A 26,494-nucleotide genomic window follows, 5' to 3' on the forward strand; every position below is an offset into this window, starting at 1 on the left:
AAAAAGAAAAAGAAATTCTCACTTTGTTCATGCATTCTTTCCTGACCTCAGTGGACATCTTTATAACAATTATTTTGAACTTTCTATCAGACAGATCACTTACGTCTTTTTCATTAAGGTCTATTTCTAGGATTTTTATCTTGCTCTTTTGTTTGGAGCATATTTTTCTGTTTCTTCATTTTCCTTCACTCTGTATTGGTTTCTGTGCATTTGATAAAACAGCTACCTTCCTCAGTCTTGAGGAGTGGCTTTGTTTAGGAGATGAGCCATGTCTTAGCTCTTGGTTGTTTCTTAAACCTTTGTGCTTGTCTAGGCTTGTTCTTAATGACTCCCAGTTGTTGAGAGTGTGCCAAGACCTATCAGTGTCCCAAAGGGAAGAATCTCAGTCAGCACCTAGATACAGGCTCATTGGAACCACACCCTCAGCAGCAGCTTTTAAAGTATACAGATATACCTCTTTCAGGGGAAGACTGGGAGATGAGTGTTTTTGTCCTTCCTCTGCACTGAGCCCTGGCAGGATAGCCAGTTAAGTTCCTTAATTTGCTACTGTCTTGTTGAACCAATGAACACAGCCCCACTGGCCACCAGAAGCAGAATATCAAGGGTTGTGTCCTCTGGACAACATCCACCATAGTTAGGGTGCCAGATGTATGCACAAGTTCCTTTCCTGGAGTCCCCATTAACCTGTGTTAGGGCAGAGGAACAGCATGAAGGTTGTGTCTGCTGGTATCCTCAGTCTCTGCAGAGAATTATATTTGGCCTCTAGATGTTTGTTAAATTAGAAGACTGCCCCTCAGCTCACAGCTCTTAGGCTTTTTCCATAGTGTGCTGAGCCTTTTGGGGATGGATGGCCAAGCCTGTTAGGTACAGTTTCTTAGTTTGCTATAGTCTTTGGGTCTCATGGATACAATCCCCATTTGCTTTCAGAGCTGGATATTTTGAGGGACTATCTCTCAGGTATAAGTCTTTTCTTTAAAAAGATTTATTTATTTATTTATTTATTTGGGAGCCAGAGAGTGAGCAGGGGGAGGGGCAGAGGAAGAGGGAGAGAGATTCCTCAAGCAGACTCCCTGCTGAGTGCAGAGCCCAACTTGGGACTCGATCCCAGGACCCTGAGACCATGCCTTGAGCCTAAATCAAGAACCAACCACTTAACTGACTGAGCCACCCAGGTGACCCTCAGGTATAAGTCTTTTTTTTTTAGGATTTTATTTATTTATTTGACAGAGAGAGACACAGCGAGAGAGGGAACACAAGCAGGGGGAGTGGGAGAGGGAGAAGCAGGCCTCCCGCGGAGCAGGGAGCCCAATGTGGGGCTTGATCCCAGGACCCCGGGATCATGACCTGAGCCGATGGCAGACACTTAACGACTGAGCCACCCAGGCACCCCATGTATAAGTCATAATAGTGGTGTTCCATACATGTGGTTCAAACCCTCCACTCATTAGGGAGAAGCTAGGATTTGAGTTCTCTCCTGATGGTTTGCCACTGTGCTGGGGTGGGGTATTTGTGAAGATTGTATGTCACCCACTCCCACCCTAGGAGTAGAGAATCTGAATCCACCTTCCAAGGGAGCTGAGTGAATGAGCAGAATGTGACAACTGGAATGGTGGTTTGAGTATAACAGGAAGTGTTCATATCAGTCTCAGTCTTCTCTCATAACAATTCCAACTCTTCCCATACTACTGATACCCAATAAAAACCACTCCCCCATGGTTTGAAACATCTTGGGTCCAATTAGTCATTGCCCCTGGTCTGGAAAGTGATTCATTTTTTTTTTTTTTAAGATTTATGTATTAGAGAGAGCATGCGTGTGTGTGCACACAAGTGGGGAGACGGGCAGATGGAGAGAATCTTTAAGCAGACTCCCTGCTAAGCACACAACCTCTGAGATCATGACCCGAGCTGAAACAAGAGCTGGACACTTAACCGACTGAGCCATCAAGATGCCCCTGGAAAGTGATTCTCATAGATCATGTTAGCAAGTCTGGATTTTTCTCCTCTCAAAAGTTATTTATGGAAATTACTAAAAGTTAAGAGCATAAAAGTATAGGGTAGTCTGAAATATTTATATATCGTGTTGTGTGCCATGCAGCCATTATGTGCTAGGGTTTCTGGAGAGACCAGATGTGCATCACCCCACCCTTTACCCATCAGTTGTTATCTAACTGAGTTTTAGGACAAATAGTTAAGATGTAGGGAGGCCAGATATTACTTTTATTATAGATAAAGGCAAATTGGAGTATGGTCACTGTAGAAGTCCAATGAGCTTTCTGTTTGGACTCCAGAAATACAGCCTGACCCAGTGAATCATGACAGTGGCAAGAATAGGCTCTCAATCTCCAAGTTCACATCTTGACCTAGAGCATCGGGGAATGCATGCTTTATGCAGATAGGCAGATTCCAAAGTGAAGAGGAAAGAAGGGCCAGGACACCTCATGCCTGGGTCTTCTTCCAAACTCTGTATTAATCTGGATCCAGTGTGAAGACAGGAAACCACACGTTAATTAAAACAGGGGAAGTTTAATATAAAGAATTAGTAAGTGGCAATAATAATGTAACTATTAAGATGGAAAGGGACTCTAAAGGGACTCCAGGGCTGAGGCAGAGTACCCAAGGAAGGACAATCTTGGAAGGGTAAGGGTTCACATTTCATCAAAGACTACTAGCTGGTAGAGAAGTTTGCTGGTTTGCTCAGGCCAGATATGATTCATATTCATTAGGCAGTTTGGTGAGCAGAGCCTAGAGATAGGCATATAGAGGGAGTTTGGGGCACCACTGTGGACACTACTGGAACCTGGAGCTGTAGAGACCTTTCTCTGCAGGAACCTAGCACACATCCATGAAGGGCTTGGGCCAGAACAGCTCCAGGTTAGCTATGTGGAAGAGGTCGGGTACTGGCTTGCATGAGGTCCCCAGTGTGCATGTGTAGGCCTATGAAGAGGGTATAGGGAGTATAGACCTAGCTGGGGTATAGACACATGTTTGAAAATCTCCTGTGATGCCTCTCACTTGGTCAAGAATGGAGAAAACATGGTGGCCAAATGCTAGAGAAAGCTGTGCTTCAGAGGCATTTTGTAATGGAGTAAACTGTGGGGCAAAGCTTTAGAGAAGAGAGCCTACTTTCAGAAACCTGGAGAGGAAGCCACACCAGAACTAAGGAGAACTCCCTCCCTCTGCAATGTCTCTCCAGTACCCTCTAATGACAAAGCTTACCATTATGCCAGCTGGTAAAAAAAAAAAAAAAAATTTAAAAAGTAAAGATCTGTTTTCACCCATCAGGCAACAAAAGGTTAATTTGGACCAGAGAGGCAACAAATTCTCTAATCAACTATTTTGCTTTACCTCTCCAGAAGAGAAATAAAAAGTAGGACAAGAAGCCAGGAGTATTTAGGGAAAAAAATCTCTCCTCTTGAAGAATAGATGAGTGGGGAAGATGCATTCTCCACTAACATTCCCAAGCTTTTTCTTCTGTTAATTCAGTGGATCTGGCTGGTTATAACCCTCTGAAATCAATAGTTTAATAGTTTATTAGTATAGTCTTGCCTGTATCTTCTTGAGATCAGTGCATCCATACTAACTCTTGCTACCTAGGACATCCTTTTTTTTGGTTTTGTCTTGTTTTTAAAGATTATTTGAGAGAGAGAGAGGGAGATAGAGCACGAGTGGGGGGTGGGGAGAGGGAGAAGTAGACTCCCCAGGATCATGACCTGAGCTAAAGGCAGACACTTAACCGACTGAGCCACCCAGGTACCCCCAGGACATACTTTTGAACTGCTAATGGGCATGCATAGTTTGTCTCCAGAAGTCTCTGAAATGGGTCATTAATAGCACATTAGTAAAATTAACCCCAAGGTCTTGTTTTACCCAAGTGCCAATTCAGTGACAAAGATTCTTTGACCAAACTTTAGACTCCTGAACCTTCTAGATCTATCTGTGCACTTATTTATAAAATCAAGATTTAGTAAGAATCCTCAGTCAAACTAGAACCCTCTACCCTTAATACATGATCACCCTTGATATCTGATCAAGTTGCTCATCCTCCACCTTCTCCCAGGTGCTGTGTGATCATGCTGGCCTGCCTTCAGCAGGAATCCTCTTTGGTTGGTTTAGCCAGAACACCCTTACCCCTGGTGTTTCCTCTTAGAATTTTTCCATCCACTGACCCTCACCCTGCTCCCTGACTATACATTTCCACTTCCCTAATCTTAACAATCAGACTTTGGATTTGTAGTCCACCTTGTAGGTTTTTTTTGTTTTTGTTTTTTTTTAAGATTTTATTTATTCATTCATGAGATCTGACAGAAGCAGAGGGAGAAGCAGGCTCCCCACGGAGCAGAGAGCCCGATGTGGGACTCGATCTCAGGACCCTAGGATCACGACCTGAGCCAAAGGCAGACACTTAACTGACTGAGCCACCCAGGCGTCCCCACCTTGTAGGTTTTATGAGCAGTTCCTGCTCCTTTTCCCACCTGCATTGAGTAATGTGAAACAGATGATGCTTGCATCATTTCTTCATGTATCCTCAAGACAGGTTAGAACAGATGTATACAATAATTTGCGAACATGGTCCATTCTGCTTCCTCCAGTTTGAGGGGGGAAACTGGGTTGCCACCTCCTCAAGACCATATCAATACCACACCTGGGAGAGTTGGGGCAAGAATAAAAATGACACAAAAGATTACTAACATTTGAAGATGGCGTTTGACTTGTTTGGGCATTTGCTTGTTTCTATAAATAGCTGTTTTCCAGAGATACTACAAAGTTGGTTCAGGAAGTTTTTGGTTTTTTTCCAGTTTCTGTAGGGAAATGATAGCTTGGGGATTCCTAGTTCAACATTTTCAAGATGTCACCCCAGGAACTGTATTTTTCACTTTTCCTGTTCCAACAATTTTTATTTTTAAATGAATATGGTGGGGGAAGTTTTATAAATTGCTAAAAATTACAGACCATATTAATAATGTAGTTGGGATTTTACTCTCCTAATGAAAAGTGCTTTTGTCTTACCACATATTAGGAGCACAGGAGAATTAAGCAGAAAAGGAATTGTCTTAGCTCAGGCATTATAACAAAATACCACAGACTGCGTGGTTTAAATAACAGACATTTATTTCTTACAGTTCTAGAGGCTGGGAAATTCCAACATCAAAGTGCTGGCAAATCCTGGTGAAGGTCCAATTCCTGGTGTAGACAACTGCTTTCTCACTGTGCTATACTCACATGACCTTTCCTCAGCGTATACACATGGAAAGAAATCCCTTCTTACAGTCTCTCTCTTCCACTTCTATATATGGGTACTGTTCCCATCATGAGTGTCCCACCCTCATGACCTAATCTAAACCTAATTACTTCCTTATAGCCCCATCTCCAAATACCATCACACTAGGGATCAGGGCTTCAAAGTATGAATTCTGAGTGGGCTACAAACGTTTAGTTCATAATAGGGATTCTCCTCATTCACTGAACAAACTTTTCAAAATATATATTAAGCAGGGATGGCATTCAAATTACTTTGTTTAGGACCCTCATGCTGAAAGACATGATTATAGTTTGAACAAATGCAAAGGCACACTATGATTTGGGTCAGAAAGACTTAAAATAAAAAATGTCATTTCTCCCAAAATAAATATATAAATTTAATGCAGTTCCAACTAGACTATCAAAGGGTTTTTGTATTTTGAGAACACAGTCTTCATTTATATAGGAAGAAAATTAACTTAGAATAACCAATAAAACTATGAAAAACAGCAAGGAGGAGCTGGTCTATTATGCAGTATCAAAATACAATACGGCTAATGTTAAATCAATTTATCAATTAATATGGTATTAGTATAGAAGTAGAAAAATAGATTAGTGAAACAAGAGAATACAGAAAATAGGTCTTGGTATAAATGAAAGTACAAGGCAGTTTCAGTTGAATGAGGAAAAAATCATGTGGTTAAAGGATTACATATCTGAGTTTCAGTTGAATAGGAAAGGATGGTATTGGTAAAGAATTAAGAATAGGCCTCTCCCCCTGACCCTTGTCTGGAAAGATGACCTTAGATTTGATTTTCTGCCAGTTTCCTTGATGAAAATAACTACTGTAGATTCTTCATGTGTATCCTGTACCTGGATGGGGATAGGGGGCACTGTGACTTGGCATGTAGACATCGATAGCCTATGTGACTAAGGCATCATAAGTCTTGGGAAACCAAGGCAGCAGCTTCCCTGTGCTTAAGTGGGTATCAGTGTTACAACTGGGTGTGCTGCATGGATGGGGGCACACCATGCAGTTGCAGTAGTGGGTTATCATAAGACGTCCTGGATGAGAATGTTAATGTTTCCCAGTGCTTAGGTGAACCACACCCATTCTGACCTCTCCCCTGAGCAGGGCAGAGGCCCTGAAAGCCGTGCTTGCTTGGGCAGTTGTAGTATTGTGAAGGCGATTTTGTTTTCGTTTGTTTGTTTTGTTTTGTTGTAGTTTGGTTTTTGTGTGTGTGTCAGGGAAGGATAATAATAAACTTTGTTAAAGCCTGTTCTGTTTTTTTTTGATTACTCGTTCAAATCTGTGATTGCTGCTGGGGGACACCACAAGTTGGTGTCAGAACTGTGTGACTGGCTGCTGAATAGATGGGTTATTTTAACAAATTGTGCTTGTATAACTGGAAACCCATCTGGAAGAAAATAACAAGGAATCCTCATTTCATATGACATTAAAAATTAAGTTCTAAATGGACTAATATTTACATATTGAAAAATGCAAACATTAACTTGCAAGAAAACCTAAGAAATCTACAATCTAGAGATTAAAGTATCTTCTTAATCAATCCATAAGCTTAGAAAAAATTAATACATATCTAGTTACACAGAAATTTAGGGTATTTTTATGGAAAAAATCATTTTTATGACAAAAATTAGACAAATTCCTAATGTCTAATACATAAAGAGGACTTCAAAATGAGCTAACAATGTGAAAATTTACAAAGAAGCTAGGAGCAAGTGGTTACACTCATCAGACAAATATGAATTTGAGTAGTACGTTACCATCTGTTGCAGGGTTAGAGGAAAGTTGTGTTTTTGAAAATGACTAATAGCACCTCTTAAAATAAAATAATAGCATACGTCCTTTGATCTAACACTCTCTTGCCTGTAACCTATCCCCTAGAAATAAAAACATCTGAAATTTAAGGTCTTATTTTAAGAGTGTTTACTGTAGTATTGTTTGTGGTGGCAAATAACTAGCAAAAAGTCGAATCAATAGGGGGATGTCAGTAAATTTGACACTATTTATAGTGAAATGTCAAAATACTGTGATAGTACTCAGATATTATTCATCTTACTCTATGTGATATCCTATTTATTGTTGTTGCACCTTGGCACTAACCAACTACAGGCACCAAAAGGTAATCCTCCTAGTTTGGTCTGAATTGAGAGTTCTTAGTTGTTCTGGTGACTTCAAAGCTGCACAAGCTCAAAGGCAAGCAAAACACTTAAGAAATGTGAGGGGAATGCTTAATGAGGAATGGAAGAAAATAGAGGATAATTTAGATTCATGTAGATACACATGTTATTTGGGTATATTACCCCAGGAAATCAATCCCTGACATTTATAATGTTATCTCAAGACTAACCTTCAAAACCATTAACAAGCAGTATAGTAGTATGGTTCTATTAGCATTTCATTATTTTGAATTTACAAGAAATTGATATATTTGAAATATGCCTAAGGTTTAAATGTTGGATACCCATTTTTATCACTATTCAAAAAGAGCACTAACAACTTTTTATATGTCAAGTTGTTGTGGAAAGGGACCGAGTAAACAAAAATCCTCAAAAAGATTTGCTTCAAATAAAAGAATATTGTTTACGTCTCAGATCTCCTTTTTAGCACCATTTTCCCCAAAGAAACAAACAGGGGGTATTGGTTGAGTATATCTGGCAGAATAGAGAAAAAAATGAGGTTAAAATTGAAGGTGAAATGCAAGAGTTGACATTTTACTCAGTGGCATATTTAAAAATTAAGGGTAACTTGGTTTCCTCATTTTAAAATACCAAATCCTTAATGCCAATACTGCCTATATGGACTTTTAAAGTTTCTGATAAATGTTCCGGTAAAAACCAATTCTAAATATCAAGTCTGTGCATGTATTATTAAATGGTATGGTATGATCCTTAAATGTATGTAATACCAACCTGTTGCACAATCAAATGCTATAACTTCTAAGTAGAGATCACACAGATTAGTGATGTCACATGCAAGAGTAAATTTAAATTAAGCTACCATCCCAATTTTATTTTATTTTATTTTATTTATTTATTTTTTTTATAATTTTTTTTTTAAGATTTTATTTATTTATTTATTTGAGAGAGAGAGCGAGAAACAGCATGAGAGGGGATAGGGTCAGAGGGAGAAGCAGGCTCCCCGCCGAGCCGGGAGCCCGATGCGGGACTCGATCCTAGGACTCCGGGATCATGACCTGAGCCGAAGGCAGTCGCTTAACCAACTGAGCTACCCAGGCGCCCCGCTACCATCCCAATTTTAAAAAATGACTTATAGTAAAGATAAGATTTTAGAAATATTTCCTATAAAATATTAGTTATCTGGGATTGTGAGTCTGTTATTACCTGTACTCCATGTACAGCTTTCCTACTCCTATCTTTATTTTTTTTTATTTTCAGAAATAGCACAAACAATAGAACACATATATTACCACAACCCAGAGGTAACTAACATTTTGTTATATTTACTTGGAATCTTTATTTCTTTTTAATGATAGGTGTTTAGATACAAAACTGAAGTATCCTTAACTACCATGCTTGGTCCCATTTCTTTTCCACTACCATTCTTTCTAGAGGCAACCACCTTTGGGAATTGAGTGTGTATCTTTCCAATCCATTCTTCAGTTTTACATAAAAATGTTTATCCATAATCAATGCTTAATACTAGTGTTTGTTAGTGTTGATTTAATATTCACAGTTATGATTATATTTATCCCTTCATTGTTTTTACTCTACATGACTTTTTGGGTCTTTCTCTGTTAATATATATATATATATATATATCACCTGTTATACTTAACTACTAGAGAATATTCTACTGTGTGCCTATATCACATTTTATTATCCATTTCACAAGCAACAGCCATTGCTAATGTAATTCATGCTTCAATGAACATAAAGATACATGACTCCCTAGGTACATGTATGTTTCTTGGGGATATGCATGTATACTCAGGAGTGAGTATCCTGGAATCTATTTTAGAAATTCCCTCCTACCCCAAGGTTTTAAAAACACTCTCCTATAAAATTCTTATATTACTAAATTTTGTTTTTTGCACTCTAGTCTTCAATACTTTTGGATTTCATAATAAATACTTTAATGTATTACTACAGCAGAGATCTAATATTTTTCCACATGAAGAGTCAGTTACCCTGAGACCATTTTTTGAATCATCCATGATTTAATTTCTCTACCAACCTGTGATACCACCTCTATCAATTAACAATTCCCCATAAAGGCATGCATGTTTCTGAATACAATATTCTGTCCCAATCTGATTTCTACAAATGAATCAAGAACAAATAATTTTGATTACATGTATAGCAAAACATTTTTTAAATGACAATTTTGTCTCTTAATGTCAAATCTTTATACCTCTTAATGCATCAGGTAGGCCTTCCAGAACCATGCTGATTAATGTTCATGACTGGATCCTTATGTCAATGAGATTGCTCCTAAAAGTATATCATTAACAATGTTTGTTGTGGGAGTTCTGGGCGTATAGGTTTTCATGATACTATGATACTTATTAAAATTGTTAGTATTTAAGTTTTGAGTTGTTGAAGTATTTTCCACATTCATGTCACTATTATAAAATGAATTTTCAGTATACCATTAAAGTGTGAGTTCTGATGAAAGTTTTCCTAAATTCAAGGCATTCATAGAGCTTTAGTGAGTATGAATTCTCTGGTGTCTAATATGATGTGACTTCTGGCTAAAAGCTTTCCCACATTCACTACACTGATAAGGTTTTTCTCCAGTATGGATTCTCATGTGTAGAGCAAGAGTTGAGAACTGAGAGAAGGCTTTCCCACATTCATTACAACCATAGGGCTTCTCACCTGTATGGCTTCTCATATGAACAGTAAGAGATGAGCTTTGACAGAAGGCCTTCCCACATATTTTACATTCATAAGGTTTATCACCCGTATGAATTCTCACATGTACAATGAGTGATGTGATTCGAGAGAAGGCTTTTCCACATTTATTACATTCATAGGGTTTCTCTCCTGTATGAATATTGTGATGTTTAATGAGGTATTGCTTCTGCCTAAAGATTGTTCCACATTCATTACATTTATAGGGTTTTTCTCCAATATGAATTTTCTCATGCTCAGTGAGATTTGATTTGCCACTGAAGGCTTTCCCACATTCTTTACATATATAGGGTTTCTCTCCTGTATGACTTCTCTGGTGTCTAATGAGGCTTGACTTCTGAATGAAAGCTTTCCCACATCCTTTGCATTCATAAGGTTTCTCTCCAGTATGTATTCTTTGATGGATAATGAGGTTTTCCTTCTGGCTAAAGGCTTTTCCACATTCATTACATTTAAAGGGTTTCTTTCCACTGTGGATATTCTGATGTTTAATGAGGTATTGCTTCTGGCTGAAGGCTCTTCCACATTGATTACATTCAAATGGTTTCTCTCCCGTATGAATTTTCTCATGCTCCGTGAGATATGTTTTGCCATTGAAGGCCTTTCCACATTCCTTACATGCATAGGGTTTGTTTCCAGTATTATTTCTCTGGTGTTTAATGAGGCCTGGCATCTGAATAGAAGCTTTCCCACATTCATAGAGTTTCTCTCCGGTATGATGTTTCTGATGAGAAAGGAAGTTTCTTTTCTGGCTGAAGGCTTTTCCACATTTATTACATTTATATGGTTTCTTTCCTGTATGACTTCTCAAATGTAGAGTAAGGGATGAAACTCGAGAGAATACTTTACCACATTCAGTACATTCATGTGATTTTTCTCCAGTATGCATTTTCTTATGCTCTATGAGGTTTTGCTTCAGGCTAAAGGTTTTTCCACATTCACTGCATTCATGAGGTTTCTCTCTACTATGAATCTGGTCATGCTGAAGGAGATCTGCTTCAGGCTGAAGGCTTTCCAACATTCTTACCATGCACAGATATTTTTTCCAACAAGAATTCCTCAGTATCTCTTGACACGTGACATAGATAAAAGCTTTTCCACATTCATGAAATTCATATGGCTTCTCTTCAATATTAATCCTCAGGTATCTAATGAAGTTGAATTAATGATGAAAGACTTTACATTGCTTATACTGAGATTAGACAATTACAGATTGGGATGAAATATAGGACATCATTGTATTCTTAATGCTTCTTTCTTAGCTTCTCTTATATTTAAGTATAAATTATGTTCTAAATTCTCTTAAACTGAGTCCCATACAGAAATATAGTCTTAATCAATGTCTGTGTTCAGAGGAAATACTTCTCTGTTACCCAGGTTTTCTGAGTTTTTTCTTAGCTGTATTTTCATGGAGAAGGAGACTTATTAACTCACATGTCTTCCATGTTGTGTCTTTATCTATTTATAAATTTCCCAGGCCTTTTCTAAAAGAGAATTAAAAAAAAAAGAACATTGAAAAGAGCTAATAACATGCCATACCTGGCATGTAGTAAAAATCCAATAAAGTAGCTGTCATCACCATCAACATCACTATACTTGTGATTTTTCCCAGTATTATTATTTTTTTTAAAGATTTTATTTATTTATTTGAGACAGTATGAGAGAGACAGAGAGCACATGAGAGGGGGGAGGGTCAGAGGGAGAAGCAGGCTCCCCGCTGAGCAGGGAGTCCGATGCGGGACTTGATCCCGGGACTCCAGGATCATGACCTGAGCCAAAGGCAGTCGCTTAACCAACTGAGCCACCCAGGCGCCCCTTCCCAGTATTATTAATAAAATATCAGAAATATGGTATTGTAAAATAGACTCTTTATTTCAAACCTAGTCTACCAGTATAAAAGAAAGCTTAAATACAAATAACATTCACAGGTACATGTAGCTTAAACTGCTTTTATTATTACTTTTTCTATGTTTTATTTATTTTTTTTAACAGCATGGGGCCCAATGTGGGGCTTGAACTCACAACCCTGGGATCAAGACCTGAGCTGAGATCAAGAGTTGGACACCTAACTGACTGAGGCACTCAGGTGCCCCTTAAACTGCTTTTAAATGTAACTTTGTACACTTTAAAAATAAGTAAAATAAAACATAAAGAACAGGTGACAAACAGGATGAAAGGACAAAAACATAAAACTGGGAGAGCCTAGGATGAAGGGGGAAAAAAAAAGTAAAATGAATCGAAGAATTATTAAAAAGGATGTGTGGTTAAGTAAGATTCTGTATCTTTCTGAAACTCCATTAAAATGACAGTAAGAGGATGAAGGGCATATACTCATAAACATTAAGAGGTTGAGGAGACCCGAGTGGATGAAAAATTTTAGGAAATTCTGAAAGGAAAGCAAATAAAGAACTATAAATTAACAGCAGAATCGAATGACTTAAATAAAAAGCCAGCAGAAGAGGATGCCACCTAGAAGCAAGGTAATTTGTGACACAGCTGTCAACACAAAGGCTCTATAACTGGAGAGACTGGGTGAGTGGAAGGTGAGATTTATAAAAATGATTATAAAAGCAGCAGCTGATGGTATAACTGGGAGGCTCCAAATTTAGTGATGATAGGCAAAGAAGATTAGAGTAACATATTAAAAAGAAGGTAGTAAGTAAAAGTTCATATGCAGATTAGGGTCCCAACCCCTTTCTACTGCTGCTTGTTAGAAATGCTGGTGGTTGGGCGCCTGGGTGGCTCAGATGGTTAAACGTTTGCCTTCGGCTCAGGTCATGATCCCAGCGTCCTGGGATCGAGTCCCGCATCGGGCTCCCTGCTCCTTGGGAGCCTGCTTCTCCCTCCACCTCTCTCTCTCTCTGTCGCTCATGAATAAATAAATAAAATCTTTAAAAAAAAAAAAAAGAAGAAATGCTGGTGGTTGCTGGTGTCAGACAATGGAAGGGTTCTTTTCTGAAAAAATGAGAAGGCCATGAGAGCGTTTATAGATATTAACATATAAAGTCATATAAAAGAAACATCTAGGTATCTGACTGAATGGTGCACAGTGAAGCCCATTATTTTACAAGCCCCAACCATGCACATAGATTATAGTAATAATTCAGGTACCTCAATGTTAAATATTAATATAACACTAAAGATCAAAAAATTTGATGAAAGCCCCGAGGTGAAAGACAGATCAAAACAAATAGGAAAAAACAAAGAAAGGAACAAAAGAACACACATATACAATACTATAATTAGTATTACAGAAAGCTAAGAGGTTGTATAGCACTGAAATATTAACAGGGTTCTATAAAGAAGTGCTTTTTACAAATAAACAATATAATGTTGACCTCAAAAATTCAATAGTTTGGGGGGGAAAATTCCAGGAAATCTCCCAGAATAAAAAAAAAGAAGAATGGAAAGAAGGAAGGGAGAAAGAAATAATGATTGGAAAATTCCTGGGTTAGTGGAGGTTCAACATTTCCTAAAGGAGTTCCAGAGAAAGTACAAAGCAAAATGAATGCAGGAAATTTTCTGGATCCCTGCATGTTACCAATCAGACTACATATATAAATGATGTATTTTAAAAGATTTTATTTCTTAGAGCAGGGGGAGAAGAGAATCTTAAGCAGACTCTACGCTGAGTGCAGAGCCCTACAGGGGGCTTGATCTCAGAACCCTGAGATCCCCACCTAAGCTGAAACCCAAGAGTTGGACATTTAACCAACTGCACCATGCAGGTGCCCATAAAAGATTTTATTTTTAAGTAATCTCTACACCCAATGTGGGGCTTGAACTTACAACCCTGAGATCAAGAGTCGCATGCTCTACCAACTAAGCCAGCCAGGTGCTCCCAAGCTGATACTGTTTCAAAATGGTTAAATCAAAAGTAGGTAAAATAGCTGTATAAAATGTGGGAATAAACATCAGTAGACTCAGTTAAATGAGTTGAAAGTAGTTGCCTATGTGCAGTAGGAACTGTGGGTGAGGAAGGATGGAGCAAGCATAACTATAATCCTATTTCATTTTTTTTTTTTAAGTATTTTATTTTTTTAAGTAATATCTACACCCCATGTGGGACTTGAATTCATAACCCTGAGATCAAGAGTTGCACACTCCTCTCACTGAGCCAGCCAGGCGCCCCCTATTTCACTTTTAAAAGCCCCTATTTGTTATACCTACAGAGATGTCCTTGACTTGAGCCTTTCAACTTGAACTGATCTATAATTGTATAGTAACTAGACTGTGCTCTTTTTATCTGGTTGCAACTGAGTTTCACATGGCTAAACAGCAAAGTACACAGATTTAATGAAAAAAGGAAAATAGGCCAGAAAATAGCCATTTTTGCTCTGAAATCTGATTTACTGCAGTGTTCTGATTACTGATACTATCATTTTTAGATACAGAAACTGTCATTGCCATCAATTTCAGTTTTCATTTGTTTTCCTTTCATTATGCCTGAAATAAGTGGCACCAAAGCTCTTCTTTTGTGAAGAGCTCTTTTCTTGTACCCCCTCTGAATTCTTTCTTTTATAATTGCTTCCTGTCCACTAACTGGAAATCTTCAATTTGATCCTGATCTGTCGTGTCTCTCTCAAAATTTTATCCTCATTTTCTTTCTTTCTTTTTTAAAGATCTTATTTTTAAGTAATCTCTGCACCCAACATGGGGCTCAAACTTACAAACCTGAGATGAAAGTCCCATGCTCTAAGACTGAGCCAGCCAGGTGCCCCTCCTGATTTTCTTATAAATCACTGCAAGAACTGACTCTAGTAATATGCTGTCACTCATATCAGTGCTATAATTTACATAATTAGAAGACAAAAGCCCTCAACCTTTACTGTATGCCATATGCAAAAACTTACTCAAACTAAATCAAAGACCTCAACATAAGTGTTAAAAACTATTAATATAAAAAGAAAAAATGGTAGACTTCATCAAAATTAAAAACTAATGCCCCTCAAAAACACACTTAACAAAAAGAAAAGCCAGACTGGCAGAAACTAATAAAGGGCTCATATCCAAAATACATAGAACTCCTAAAACTCAAAAAGATAATCTAGTTTTTTAAATGGGTAAGAGACTAGAATAGACACTTCACAAAATCAGATATATGAATGGCCAATAAGTACATTAGACGTTCATCTTAACTAGTGATCAGAAATGCATATTAAAATCCCAGTGAGGGGCGCCTGGGTGGCTCAGTTGGTTAAGCATCTGCCTTTGGCTCAGGTCATGACCTCAGGGTCCTGGGATCAAGTCCCACGTTGGGCTCCCTGCTCAGCAGGGAGTCTGCTTCTCCCTCACCCTCCGTCCTGTTCATTCTCTCTCTCTTAAATAAATAAAATCTTAAAAAACAAAAAACAAAAAACACCCAGTGAGATAGATTACACATCCACTAAAATGGCTAAGGGTAAAACAACTGCCAATCCAAGTGCGAGAATGTGAAGCAACTGTAATTCCCAATGATGGGAGTAGTAGGTGGGGATAAAAATGGTTCAACTACTTTGGAATACAATCTGAGAGTATTTTATAAAGTTAAATATACACTTAATATTCTATGCAGCAGCCCTACTCCTAGTCATTTATTTAAGAAAAATGAGTATGTATGTTCACACAAAGACTTAGTATATGAATGTTCATAATAGCATTATTCACAATGGCCCAAAATGGAAGTAATCTAAATGTCTATCAACTGGTGAATAGACAAATTATGTCCATACTTATAATAATAGTCAGCAATAAAAAGGAATGAAATATTAATCTACACATGAATTAATTTCAAAAATGTAAAACTAAGTCAAAGAAATTAAATGCTAAAGATTATGCACTACATGACCACATTTATATGAAATTCTAGAAACAGCAAGCTATAGTACATAAAGTCAATTAGTGATCACCAGGGATGGGAGAGGGGCATGGGTCAACTGCAAAGGGGCACAAAGAACTGTTGATGAATCTGTTCTGTATGTTTGTTTTGGTGTTCCTTTTATGCCTATATACAATTACCAAATTTATCAAATAATATACTTAAAGGGGGAGTGACTTTATTTTCTGTAAATTATTCCTCAGTAAAGCTGAAAATGTAAATCCACACTTGAAGCTCTATAATAATCACTAATTATTTAATAATCATTTTGCATGTGTTCAAGACTGCAGATCCAAAGGGTAAAATACTGGCTGAACTCCAATGTAGGTCTTAAACATGAAAGTGAAAAATAAAAATATAAGAGAGTATATACTTAGGATCCATGTTGCTCTGGAAGACATAATATGGTATGGGAGTAGAGAGATTAGAGAAACTGAGCTAAAAGTGATAATGAAGATACATTTTAATAAAAATGAAGCTCAAGGGTAAATAATGGACTTTGATAGATGGATTACTGCACAATCAAAGGCAAAGACAAATAATTTCATATATATGAACGGGGAGGTAAGAAGGATGCAGCTAATCCTATTTAAAACTGGAATAATAATCGCAATCACCAACTGTGTGGTAAAGAGAGGAGGGAGACTGCAAACATACTAATGTATAAAATACACATCACTACTTAGTGGGGACTAAAGAAATGAAGGATGAAGACTAAGAAAGTTATGAATATAAACGCAACCAAGAGAATACTACAAAATAATATAATAAGCTTTCCAAATTTTTAGAAGGAAAGACATATATACCCAAGACAAGGAAATCAAAGATCCTACAGTAAAGGATAAAAAAGATGAGGTCAAATTTAAAACAATGCATAATATTAAATATGAGAACCAATACTAACCATATTGTTCCTCTCAATAAATAAAACTAAAATAAAAAGAACTATTAAAAGAAAAAGACTAAAACAGACTCATACAGAAAATTCTCAGGCTCCAACACATAACTCCTGAATCAGAAAATCTGCCAGTAAGGCCCAGTAATCGGTATTTAAAAAGCCCTCCAGGGGCGCCTGGGTGGCTCAGTCGTTAAGCGTCTGCCTTCGGCTCAGGTCATGATCCCAGGGTCCTGGGATCGAGCCCCGCATCGGGCTCCCTGCTCGGCGGGAAGCCTGCTTCTCCCTCTCCCACTCCCCCTGCTTGTGTTCCCTCTCTCGCTGTGTCTCTCTCTGTCAAATAAATAAAATCTTTAAAAAAAAAAAAAAAAGCCCTCCAGATGATTTTGACACATGCTAAGGTTTAACTGATATAACAAAGGCACCTAAACTCTATACATACAAGATACACATCTAAAACAATATCAGAAATGCTGAAAATAAAGAATAAAGATAAGATAATCATGAATACATAAACCACAGAAATCCAAGACACAAAAACACATTAGTAACTGAGAAGACTACCTTTCCTCAAGCATCAAATCCATAAAAATAGGAACATTAAATAAAAACATATACTAATTTATAACACAGAGCTAATCAGTTGTGTTTTTTTAAAGATTTTTTATTTAGGGGCGCCTGGGTGGCTCAGTCGTTAAGCGTCTGCCTTCGGCTCGGGTAATGATCTCAGGGTCCTGGGATCGAGCCCCGCATCGGGCTCCCTGCTCCGCAGGAAGCCTGCTTCTCCCTCTCCCCACTGCTTGGGTTCCCTCTCTCACTGTCTCTCTCTCAAATAAATTAAAAAAAAATAAAATCTTTAAAAATATATATATATATATTTTATTTATTTATTTATTTGATAGAGAGAGACACAGCGAGAGAGGGAACCCAAGCAGGGGGAGTGGGAGAGGGAGAAGCAGGCTTCCCGCTGAGCAGGGAGCCCGATGCGGGGCTCGATCCCAGGACTCCGGGATCATGACCTGAGCAGAAGGCAGACGCTTAATGACTGAGCCACCCAGGCGCCCCAAGAGCTAATCAGTTTTAAAACCACCTTTTTAAAGGCTCACAGAACATTCTTAAAATCAGCCCATATAATGCCTATAAAACTTCAAATATTCCACAATGTGGAAAAGGACAAAATACTTGAGTAAAAACAATTGCAACAGAAAAACAAATTTTCACTTGTAAATTTCAAAAATGTACTGGCTTCAACAAACACTTTGGTCAAAGAGAAAATTAAAATAAATTGCAGAATAGTCAGAAAAAAATATATATCAGAGCCCATAGAATACATTTGAAAAAATGCCTGTATAAGTTTTAACATAAATGTTTACATTATTTTAAAAAGAAATAACAAAGTAAGCAAACTAAGGAATTACAATAAGGAAAAGTAAATATAAGAAAAACAGAAAAATTGGGTGGCTCAGTCAGTTGTCTGACTCTTGATTTCAGCTCAGGTCATGATCTCAGGGTCATGAGATTGAGCCCTGCATTGGGCTCTGCACTGAGTAAGGAGCCTGCTTGGGATTCTCTCTCCCTCTCTCTCTGCCCCTCCCACCACATGCTCTCTCACTCTCTCTCTCTAAAAAATAAATAATAAAAGAAAAACAGAAAAATTAGTAAAGATAAATTAATTATTACAAACAGAAAAACAATAATAAATTCGTAAGTTGATTCTTAGGTAAAAACTAAAGAGGAATAAAAGCAAAATTACAAAACTAAAAATTATTTGGAAATAACCATAGAAAAGGACTGTAGATTATTTGCTCAATCCCATGCAAATAAATTTGAAAACCAAATATAACCTATGAAAACTGAGACCAGAAAAGACAGAAATCCTAAACAGAAAAGTAAACATAGAAAAAAAAGAGACAATTGTTAAAGTATTTTATCACCCCAAAGCCCAAGGCATAGATGGCTCAACATGTGGATTTTACTAAAGTTTTACAAATTACAGTAATAGCATTTATTTTAAAATTTCCAATTCATTATATTTGCAAAAGAATGATGCAGAATAGATCAAGACTCAACCCACTATAGTCCTAGTAAAAGAAAACACAGGGGCACCTGGGTGGCTTAGTCAGTTGAGCGTCTCTTAGTTTCAGCTCAGGTCATGATCTCAGGGTCCTGGGATTGAGCCCTGCACGGGGCTCCGTGCTCAAGTGCAGTCTGCTTGTTCCTCTCCCTTCCCTTCTTTTCCTCACCTCACTCATGCGCTCTCTCTCTCACATAAATAAAATCTTAAAAAAGAAAAAAAAAAAGGAAAAGAAAACACAGAAATGACATCTTGGTAATTAAAACTCCTTGTATTTTTATAGGGATGACATCAACATACTTCATACATATTTATCGGAATTGAATTTTTCATACTGTAAATTTTTTTAAAGACTTATTTATTTTAGAGAACAAGACAGAGAGAGAGCTGGGGGGGGAAAAGGGAGAGAGAGAATCTCAAGCAGACTCTTCACTGAGTGTGGAGCCCGATGCAGGGCTCAAACTCACCACCACGAGATCAAGACCTGAGCCAACGTCAAGAGTCGGACACTTAACTGACTGAGCCACCCAGGTGGCCCTCATACTGTAAAATTCTGAACTGAACTAGGCAATGTCATCTGAAAATCAGGCAAAGTGGTTCTTTCAATAGCATTTAACTTGTGGTTTAAAAAATATTTTCAAAATAGAAATCAGGATAGTCTAATGCTAAACAAACTACTTTTGTGCTATAATGTCTGACTTGAGTAGTTGTAGCAGAGATCCTATGGTCTACAAAGCCTTATGTATTTACTATCTGGACCTTTACAGAAAAAGTTTATTGACTTCTTGCCCTACCGTGGTGATTTCTCCCTCCTCCACCTGGCTGGAACCAGGAATGCACTGCTGATCCAGTTTCAACCACAAGTGAATGATAAAAGAGACAACCTGGAAGAAATCTGGATCCTTAAAGGACCACAAAAACCAAAGCAACCATGCAACTCTTCACTACTTACCATGTTAACTGTTACATGACCAGGAAATCAATTCTTATATTCCTTAAAGCAGTACATTTTGGGTTTATTATAGTCACTTAGCTTTACCATCACTGATATACTTTTTAGTCCTGTCTCATGCTTTATAACATCATGTATCTGCAGATGCCTGCTCAACTCAGGCATTTGTAGCATGAAAGTAGCCACAGATAATAAGAAAATGAATGGACAAGATGCACTGTAGGTGGCCATGTTTCAGTAAAACTTCACAAAAACACGTACAGGCTGTAGTTTGCCAACCCCTACTCTAACAGGTCACCATTTCCACAGAATACAGTTAAGAGTTTGCTTGACATTTGTGCATTATGATACAGTATTTTTGAAAATATTTATTCACTAGCCTGGACCTCTTTCCCCAACTGATTCACATATCCACTTGCTACTCAAAATCTGCACTTGGATGTCTAATAATTTACCCTGCCCCAGACAAAACTCTAGTTCTCCCAAATGAACCTCCCCCAAATTCTTCTCATCTTGTTAAATAGCAACCTCATTTTCCCAGTTGCTCAAGCTTTGAACAACTGTCTCCTAGATCACACCCTATTAGATCTCCATGTCCTGTTGGCTTTATCTTCAAAATATGGTTAGCATCTGGCCATTTCTCATAATCCTCACTCACGAGGACAACCAAAGTGTAAGCCACATCATGTCTTGACTGGATTATTTAATAGGCTCCTCACTCTTCTTCCTACCTTTGCCTCTTTATAACTCCTCTCAACACAGCAACAGCTCTGTTTATTCTTGTCACAGTTAAATCATATCATTGTTCTACTTGAAAGCCTCCTTGTATACTCACAAAAATATTTAGAAGAATACACAGTTAATAGTGGCTGCTTCTGGGGAACAGAAATGGAGAAGTGAGGGCCAGGATTGAGAAGACATACCCATTATTTTACTTTTCTATTAAGTATTATGTATTGGATTTTAAAGAGAATAGTATTATTTCTTTTTAAAAGTAACAGAGAGGTGAAGTCATAGGAAGTCAGGACAAATCTCCAAGCATGCTATATTGTTAAAAAGCAAGAGGGGGAGAAATGTTGTGCTATGATAGTTGGAGGTAGGAAGAGAATAAGAAATAAGGATAAGGGGGTAAATAAAATTCAACTCTGAGATATATAACAATGGAAGTGGGGAGAAATGATAGAAAGTTAAATTTTATTTAAAAAAAATTTTTTTTGAGAGAGGGAGAGTGCAAGCAGGGGATGGGAGAGGGGGAGGGAGAGAGATAATCGCTCCCAAGCAGGCTCCATGCCCAGTGTGGAGTCCGATGCTGGCCCTATCCCATGACCCTGAGATCATGACCTGAGCCGAAATCAAGAGTCGGATGATTAATCGCCTGAGCCACCCAGGCATCCCCAGAAAGTTCAATTTTAAAGAAAAGAATCTATATGCTAAGATTTGAAAGACTAGAGATCTTATAATCCTTGGCAAGATGAATGAATGCTTAAGGGAAGGAGTCTAGACATCTAGGGGGAAATAAAAAATGGAGAATGTTAGTGAAAGGGAGAACACAACATGTAGGTCATAAAATTTATCAAATTGAGACTACAAATGAAGAGAGTGGCATCCAGAGAGAGGTTAGAGGGGCAGCCAGCCCCCCAGAATCTGAGGAAAAAAAAGCACTGATCAAGCAAGATTATCTGGGAATGTTATTTAGGTATCTAAAGAATTTCCAGCAACTGTTACTCCAAAAGACAAGGGCTGATAAGACAACTGCCTCAAAAAAATTTTCAGAGGTTGCAGGTTGAGTAACTGTAATGAGCCTTTATCCCATTGATACCTGCTGGGTTCTTTCTTACTCACCTAGATAGCACCTCCTTTACATTTCTCTCTCAGTCATCCATTGATCTTCTTGTTAAACTGGTGCCTTAAACTTCTAAACAGTGACACAGGACTTGGACGTTACTGTTGAGGGTCAAAGCAGCATCCCATAATTCAGGTTGAGGCCATAAGACTCTTGGGAGGTTTTGAAGGACAAGGCAAGTGCAGTTCTCGTGGATGCACAAGGAACCTGGCCTGTGAAAAAAACAAAGTAATGGTGACCCTTTGGCTTAGAAGTTGGTGCACACGCATACATGTGAGCACATGGATTTATACTTTGCATCCCAAGCCAAACCCATTATGCCATTTAAAGGCTCTATACAGGGGCACCTGGGTAGCTCAGTTGGTTAAGCGTCTGCCTTCAGCTCAGGTCGTGATCGGTCCTGGGACTGAGTCCCACATAGGGCTCCCTGCTCTTCGGGGAGCCTGCTTCTCCCTCTCCCTCTGCCCCTCCCCCCTGCTGTGTGTGCACACTCTCTCTCTCAAATAAGTAAAATCTTAGAAAAAAAAAAAAGGCTCCACACATTTCAGAAATGGGTTATGTCATTTTCAGGATTTAGGTGATACAGAGAAATTACAAGACTGAGTTGTTAGAGTTCTACAGAATCACAACCTGAACAGGTACATTAGAGCAGGTGTCACTTGTGGCCTTGCTCCTGATTGAACAGTCACAGTTCTGAATGTCATTTTCCCCTATAAAAACACTTTTCTCATAAATCTGAAGTCACCAACCTTAAATGATATGGATAAAATGTAAAAGATGTTATTCATGTATTCGTCACGGTCAGCGTTCCTAAAAATTTTTAGCAGCCTAATATTTTACCTAGGTTATGTTACTCTAGGAGAAATGAAATATTTTAAGTGCCCTATAATTATATGGTCATTCATTGATTCAGCAAACATACATATTTATCATTTATTATGTGTAATTAAGAAATCCCTGGGCCTCCAATTTGTAATGTGGTGTGACAGACAAGAGTCCAACTGAGAAGTTCTTCCCTTACTCAGATATAAGAGGCTTCGAATCTGGCTGGACAGTGTTATGAACTGACAAAACAGGTAATACAAAGAGGAAATGGATGGAGGCAAACCACAGGAAACAGGAGATAACAGTACTAACATTGTGGGCATAAATTTAGAGTTTGAAGTTCCTGTGCAACCTCAAGGTGGAGCTGTCCATTATGCATTTGGATATGTGAATCAGTACCTCAGGATGTGGCTCAAATAGGAATGGACATTTGTTAGTCACCTGTCAGGTGAAGCCACAGCAATGGAATTTTGTTCTTAGAGATAATATATTTATTTATATATATATAAATACATATTTTACATATATATAATCAAAGTGAGAAACTTAGGAACACTAATAGTTAAGGGGTAAACAGAAACATAAGTCACTAATGGAGCTTTTTGGTGGGGGAAGATTATTTCTTGGTTTTGACTAGAATATACAAATGAAAGTAGTATAATGGAAGTCAAGGAAACATTCAAGAATGAGGCAGTGCTAAACATCTAAAAAGTAATGGAGTGAACATAGAAATTAATTTCTCCATCCCAGTTAAAAATGGAAATCTACAAACAGGCAAGCAAAAATGTGATTCTTACCCCTGCCCTAGCTGTTACATCTCCCTCCTCATCAACCTTTTTTATTTTCTGTGTAAACTTCAAAAGTTTCTTTATGCACCTACAAATATACATTCTTATTCACACTTACTAAAAAAGTGGTATATTACGTATTACCAAACAGGCACTTAGCTTTCTTCACAAAACAAGATAACTTGTAGACTTTTAAAATCTAAGATATGATATGTATTTCCATTTGTTCAAGTCTTCTTTTGCGTCTTGTTAACTAAAGAATTTAGTGTTATATAGATTTTATACATTTCTTGTTTACCCCAAGGTGTTTTGTCTGATTTGTCGCTGTTGTAAATAAAGTACTGCCTTCATAACTATTACTGATTACTTTTTGTATATACCAAAGCTATTATTTGTGTATATGAATTTTTGTACCGTGGTACTTTTTCATTTTATTGAAAATTATGTTAAGTGTCATAGAATACTGTAAGAAAGTGTTTTAGATAGAAGACAATTTGTTTCACTACATTTACAAACGCCATTTGGTCTGGGGAAAACCTGGTCAAATTACGAGTCACTGCCACGTCGTTTAGAAACAAGGGAGTCTTAAATCAGTTACTTGATATCTCTGCACCAAAGACAGGACAATATCCTTCACAATTCTGTGCTGTCTACACTAGTGGAAACTAGCTCTTAAACTCCTCCTTAGTCAAGGGCTTCTCAAAGCTGCTCACCAAAGTTCCTCCAAAGAATTACGAAAAGTCAATACACAAGGGGAGTCTAGTAACCCAATAACAAGTTTTTCGGAAATAAACTCCACAATCAGTCTGCCTTTATATAAAAATCGCTTTAAAAATTACTTATCTCTCGTCTTAGCCATTTTCCTTTCTTTCAGAAAAACGGATACTCCAGAAAGATGCATCTTCATTATCATTATTTTAGAAACGAGAATAGTGAGGTTGAGGTTACTGCCCCATAAAGCTCACCATGCCATCCATCCTCACAAACCTGGAACCACGCAATTCTCACGCAAGTTGTACCTCTACAACCCTTTCACACCCTCCGTCACCCACCCGCGAACTCGCCCGTTTCCTCCTGTACCCCTGCCCCCATCCGCACAGGCTTTGAACACTGCACGTCACAGAAAGCGATTCCTCCCCGTCAGCCTCCCCAGCCCTGTCGCAGGCTCTAAGAATCCTCCCCTACAGCTTCCCTGACCGGATTCTGAGCCCAGAACCCCAGGTCCCACGCCCAGACCTGCGCCTTGCGAGGCCGAAACCACACTCACCCGCAGACAAAGACGACTATGGCGAGCCAGAAAGTCTGCGCCTGCGCACTCCTTGGGCCGGCTAGCACTCCCAGAGGTCTCCTGGGCTCCGCCAAGCCGGGCTCAGTGCCGTACGGAATCTGTCGGTATTGGCCGGTCCTCCACTTTTCTGACTGCGGACTACATTTCCCATAAGTTCCAGGGGTTCAAGTTCGCTTTTCGCGCTTTCTTTCCTGCGCCAGAGTTTGCGGGACTGTCTCCCTGGTTGGGGGAGGAGTGTAAGTAGTCCGAGTCTCAGGACTTAGTTTAATAATCTTTCCTGTGTTAACTCTGCCTTTGAGAGAGGGCAGTGGTGTACCTTGGGTTATGATAAACTCAGTTCAAGCATGCCGGGCTTACTCCAAGTAGGGGCCAAGGTGTAAGGCTACCTACCCCTGGAGCGCCGAAACATTTCGGGGCACAGTTCGTGCCTCAGGGTGGGCCGGGGAGAGGGGCCGAGGGGGGATCTCTGGCAGGTCTCAAGCCGGGCGCCATCTTCTCCATCGCTAGCGCGGAGCTTAACTACATTTCCCAGGAGGCATCGCGTCCGCCGCTCCTCCCCACAGCGAGGCGGGCTGCTTGGAGCTGAGCGCGCTCCGGCCACTGACACGTTTCAGAGGAGACCGAGGTTGAAAAAAGCCCAGAGCCCGGCGCCGGCACGGAAACTGACTATTAAGTCTGTTCGGGTAGAAGGGGCTGAGGAAGGGCGGTGGTGAAATTTTGTGACTGTCAAGTGACGTGTGTATGTGTGATTGTGAACGTGTGTGATACCGTGTGTGCGGGTGTGGATTAGCTTATAACACTGTGAGTACCCGTGGTATGATTGTTCATGTGTGACCGTGTGTAACACTGGGGGGGCGGGGGGGGCGGTACCTGTGACTGTGTCCCTGTAGTGGGTATGCGGTTGTGGTTGTGTGACCTGGTATTCCACTTTGTGTGCTTTGTGACTGAGCCGCCGTGGGTATTGTGACTGTGGAGCCCTGTGTGGGAAGGGTAGGGAGGGTGTGACTTTGTGTCTAGTAGTGGGTGTGACTGTGCAGCACTGTGTGGATTTGGGGAGATTGTGTTGTTGGCTGTGTCACACACAATCATATATGGGAGCACAAGACAAGACGGCTCTGCCCCTTGACGGTAAAAGCCTTGACTTTTCTCTCTGACCCTGAGACTGCTTTGGAAGCTCTGGTCTCTGATGGCGAGGGTCGCGTGTGGCAGGTGGAGCCAGTTGACTTTCTCATCGGGGCCGAAAGAATGGCCTGTTGTCTCCTTGCCCGTCTCTATACTTCTCCAAGAAAGGTCTCCGTTGGAGGAGGAAATAATTGTGACAATTAAGAGTAATGTTTAAGGGGCGCCTGGGTGGCTCAGTTGGTTAAGCAACTGCCTTCGGCTCAGGTCATGATCCTGGAGTCCCGGGATCGAGTCCCGCATCGGGCTCCCTGCTCGGCGGGGAGTCTGCTTCTCTCTCTGATCCTCCCCCTCTCATGCTCTCTGTCTCCCATTCTCTCTCTCAGATAAATAAATAAAAAAAAATCTTAAAAAAAAAAAAGAGTAATGTTTAAGGTGATAGTATTTACTCTTTGTCTCCGAAATGCTTTATTTTTTCAGACTTGATCTTTTTTCTTTCTTGGCGAACGCCTAACAAAGACCCATCAAGTAACCTGGAACCTACTGTTTCTCTTAGAAAATATCTTCCTTGCACTCCCAATTTTTTTTTATTAATATAGAAAATAGTACATTTTATTTATTGTTTATTTTAAAAGATTTATGTATTTGAGAGAGAGCGCATGCAAAGCCTAAACGGGGGCCGGGGGGGGGGGGCAGAAGGAGAGGAAGAGAAT

At 39.1% G+C, this 26,494-nt stretch overlaps 1 protein-coding gene across 1 annotated transcript; it reads right to left on the minus strand.

Moving 5' to 3' along the window:
* Positions 1–9,435: 9,435 nt before the first annotated feature.
* LOC118022835 (zinc finger protein 260) lies at positions 9,436–24,809 on the minus strand. Its single transcript, XM_035023761.1, has 3 exons — positions 24,642–24,809; positions 21,761–21,973; positions 9,436–11,624 (listed from the first exon to the last, which is right to left on the minus strand). Exon 3 carries the CDS (start codon positions 11,168–11,170, stop codon positions 9,932–9,934), a length of 1,239 nt encoding a protein of 412 aa, XP_034879652.1. The 5' UTR covers positions 11,171–11,624; positions 21,761–21,973; positions 24,642–24,809; the 3' UTR covers positions 9,436–9,931.
* Positions 24,810–26,494: the final 1,685 nt, after the last annotated feature.

This window comes from Mirounga leonina, unplaced genomic scaffold, assembly GCF_011800145.1.
Source record: "Mirounga leonina isolate KUSES-001 unplaced genomic scaffold, KU_Mleo_1.0 Mir_177, whole genome shotgun sequence".
In the NCBI taxonomy this organism is placed as follows: domain Eukaryota; kingdom Metazoa; phylum Chordata; class Mammalia; order Carnivora; family Phocidae; genus Mirounga; species Mirounga leonina.

Coding starts and splice junctions, on each gene's coding strand:
- LOC118022835 (XM_035023761.1), bottom strand. CDS start 11,170: ATGGTAAGAATGTTGGAAAGCCTTCAGCCTGAAGCAGATCTCCTTCAG.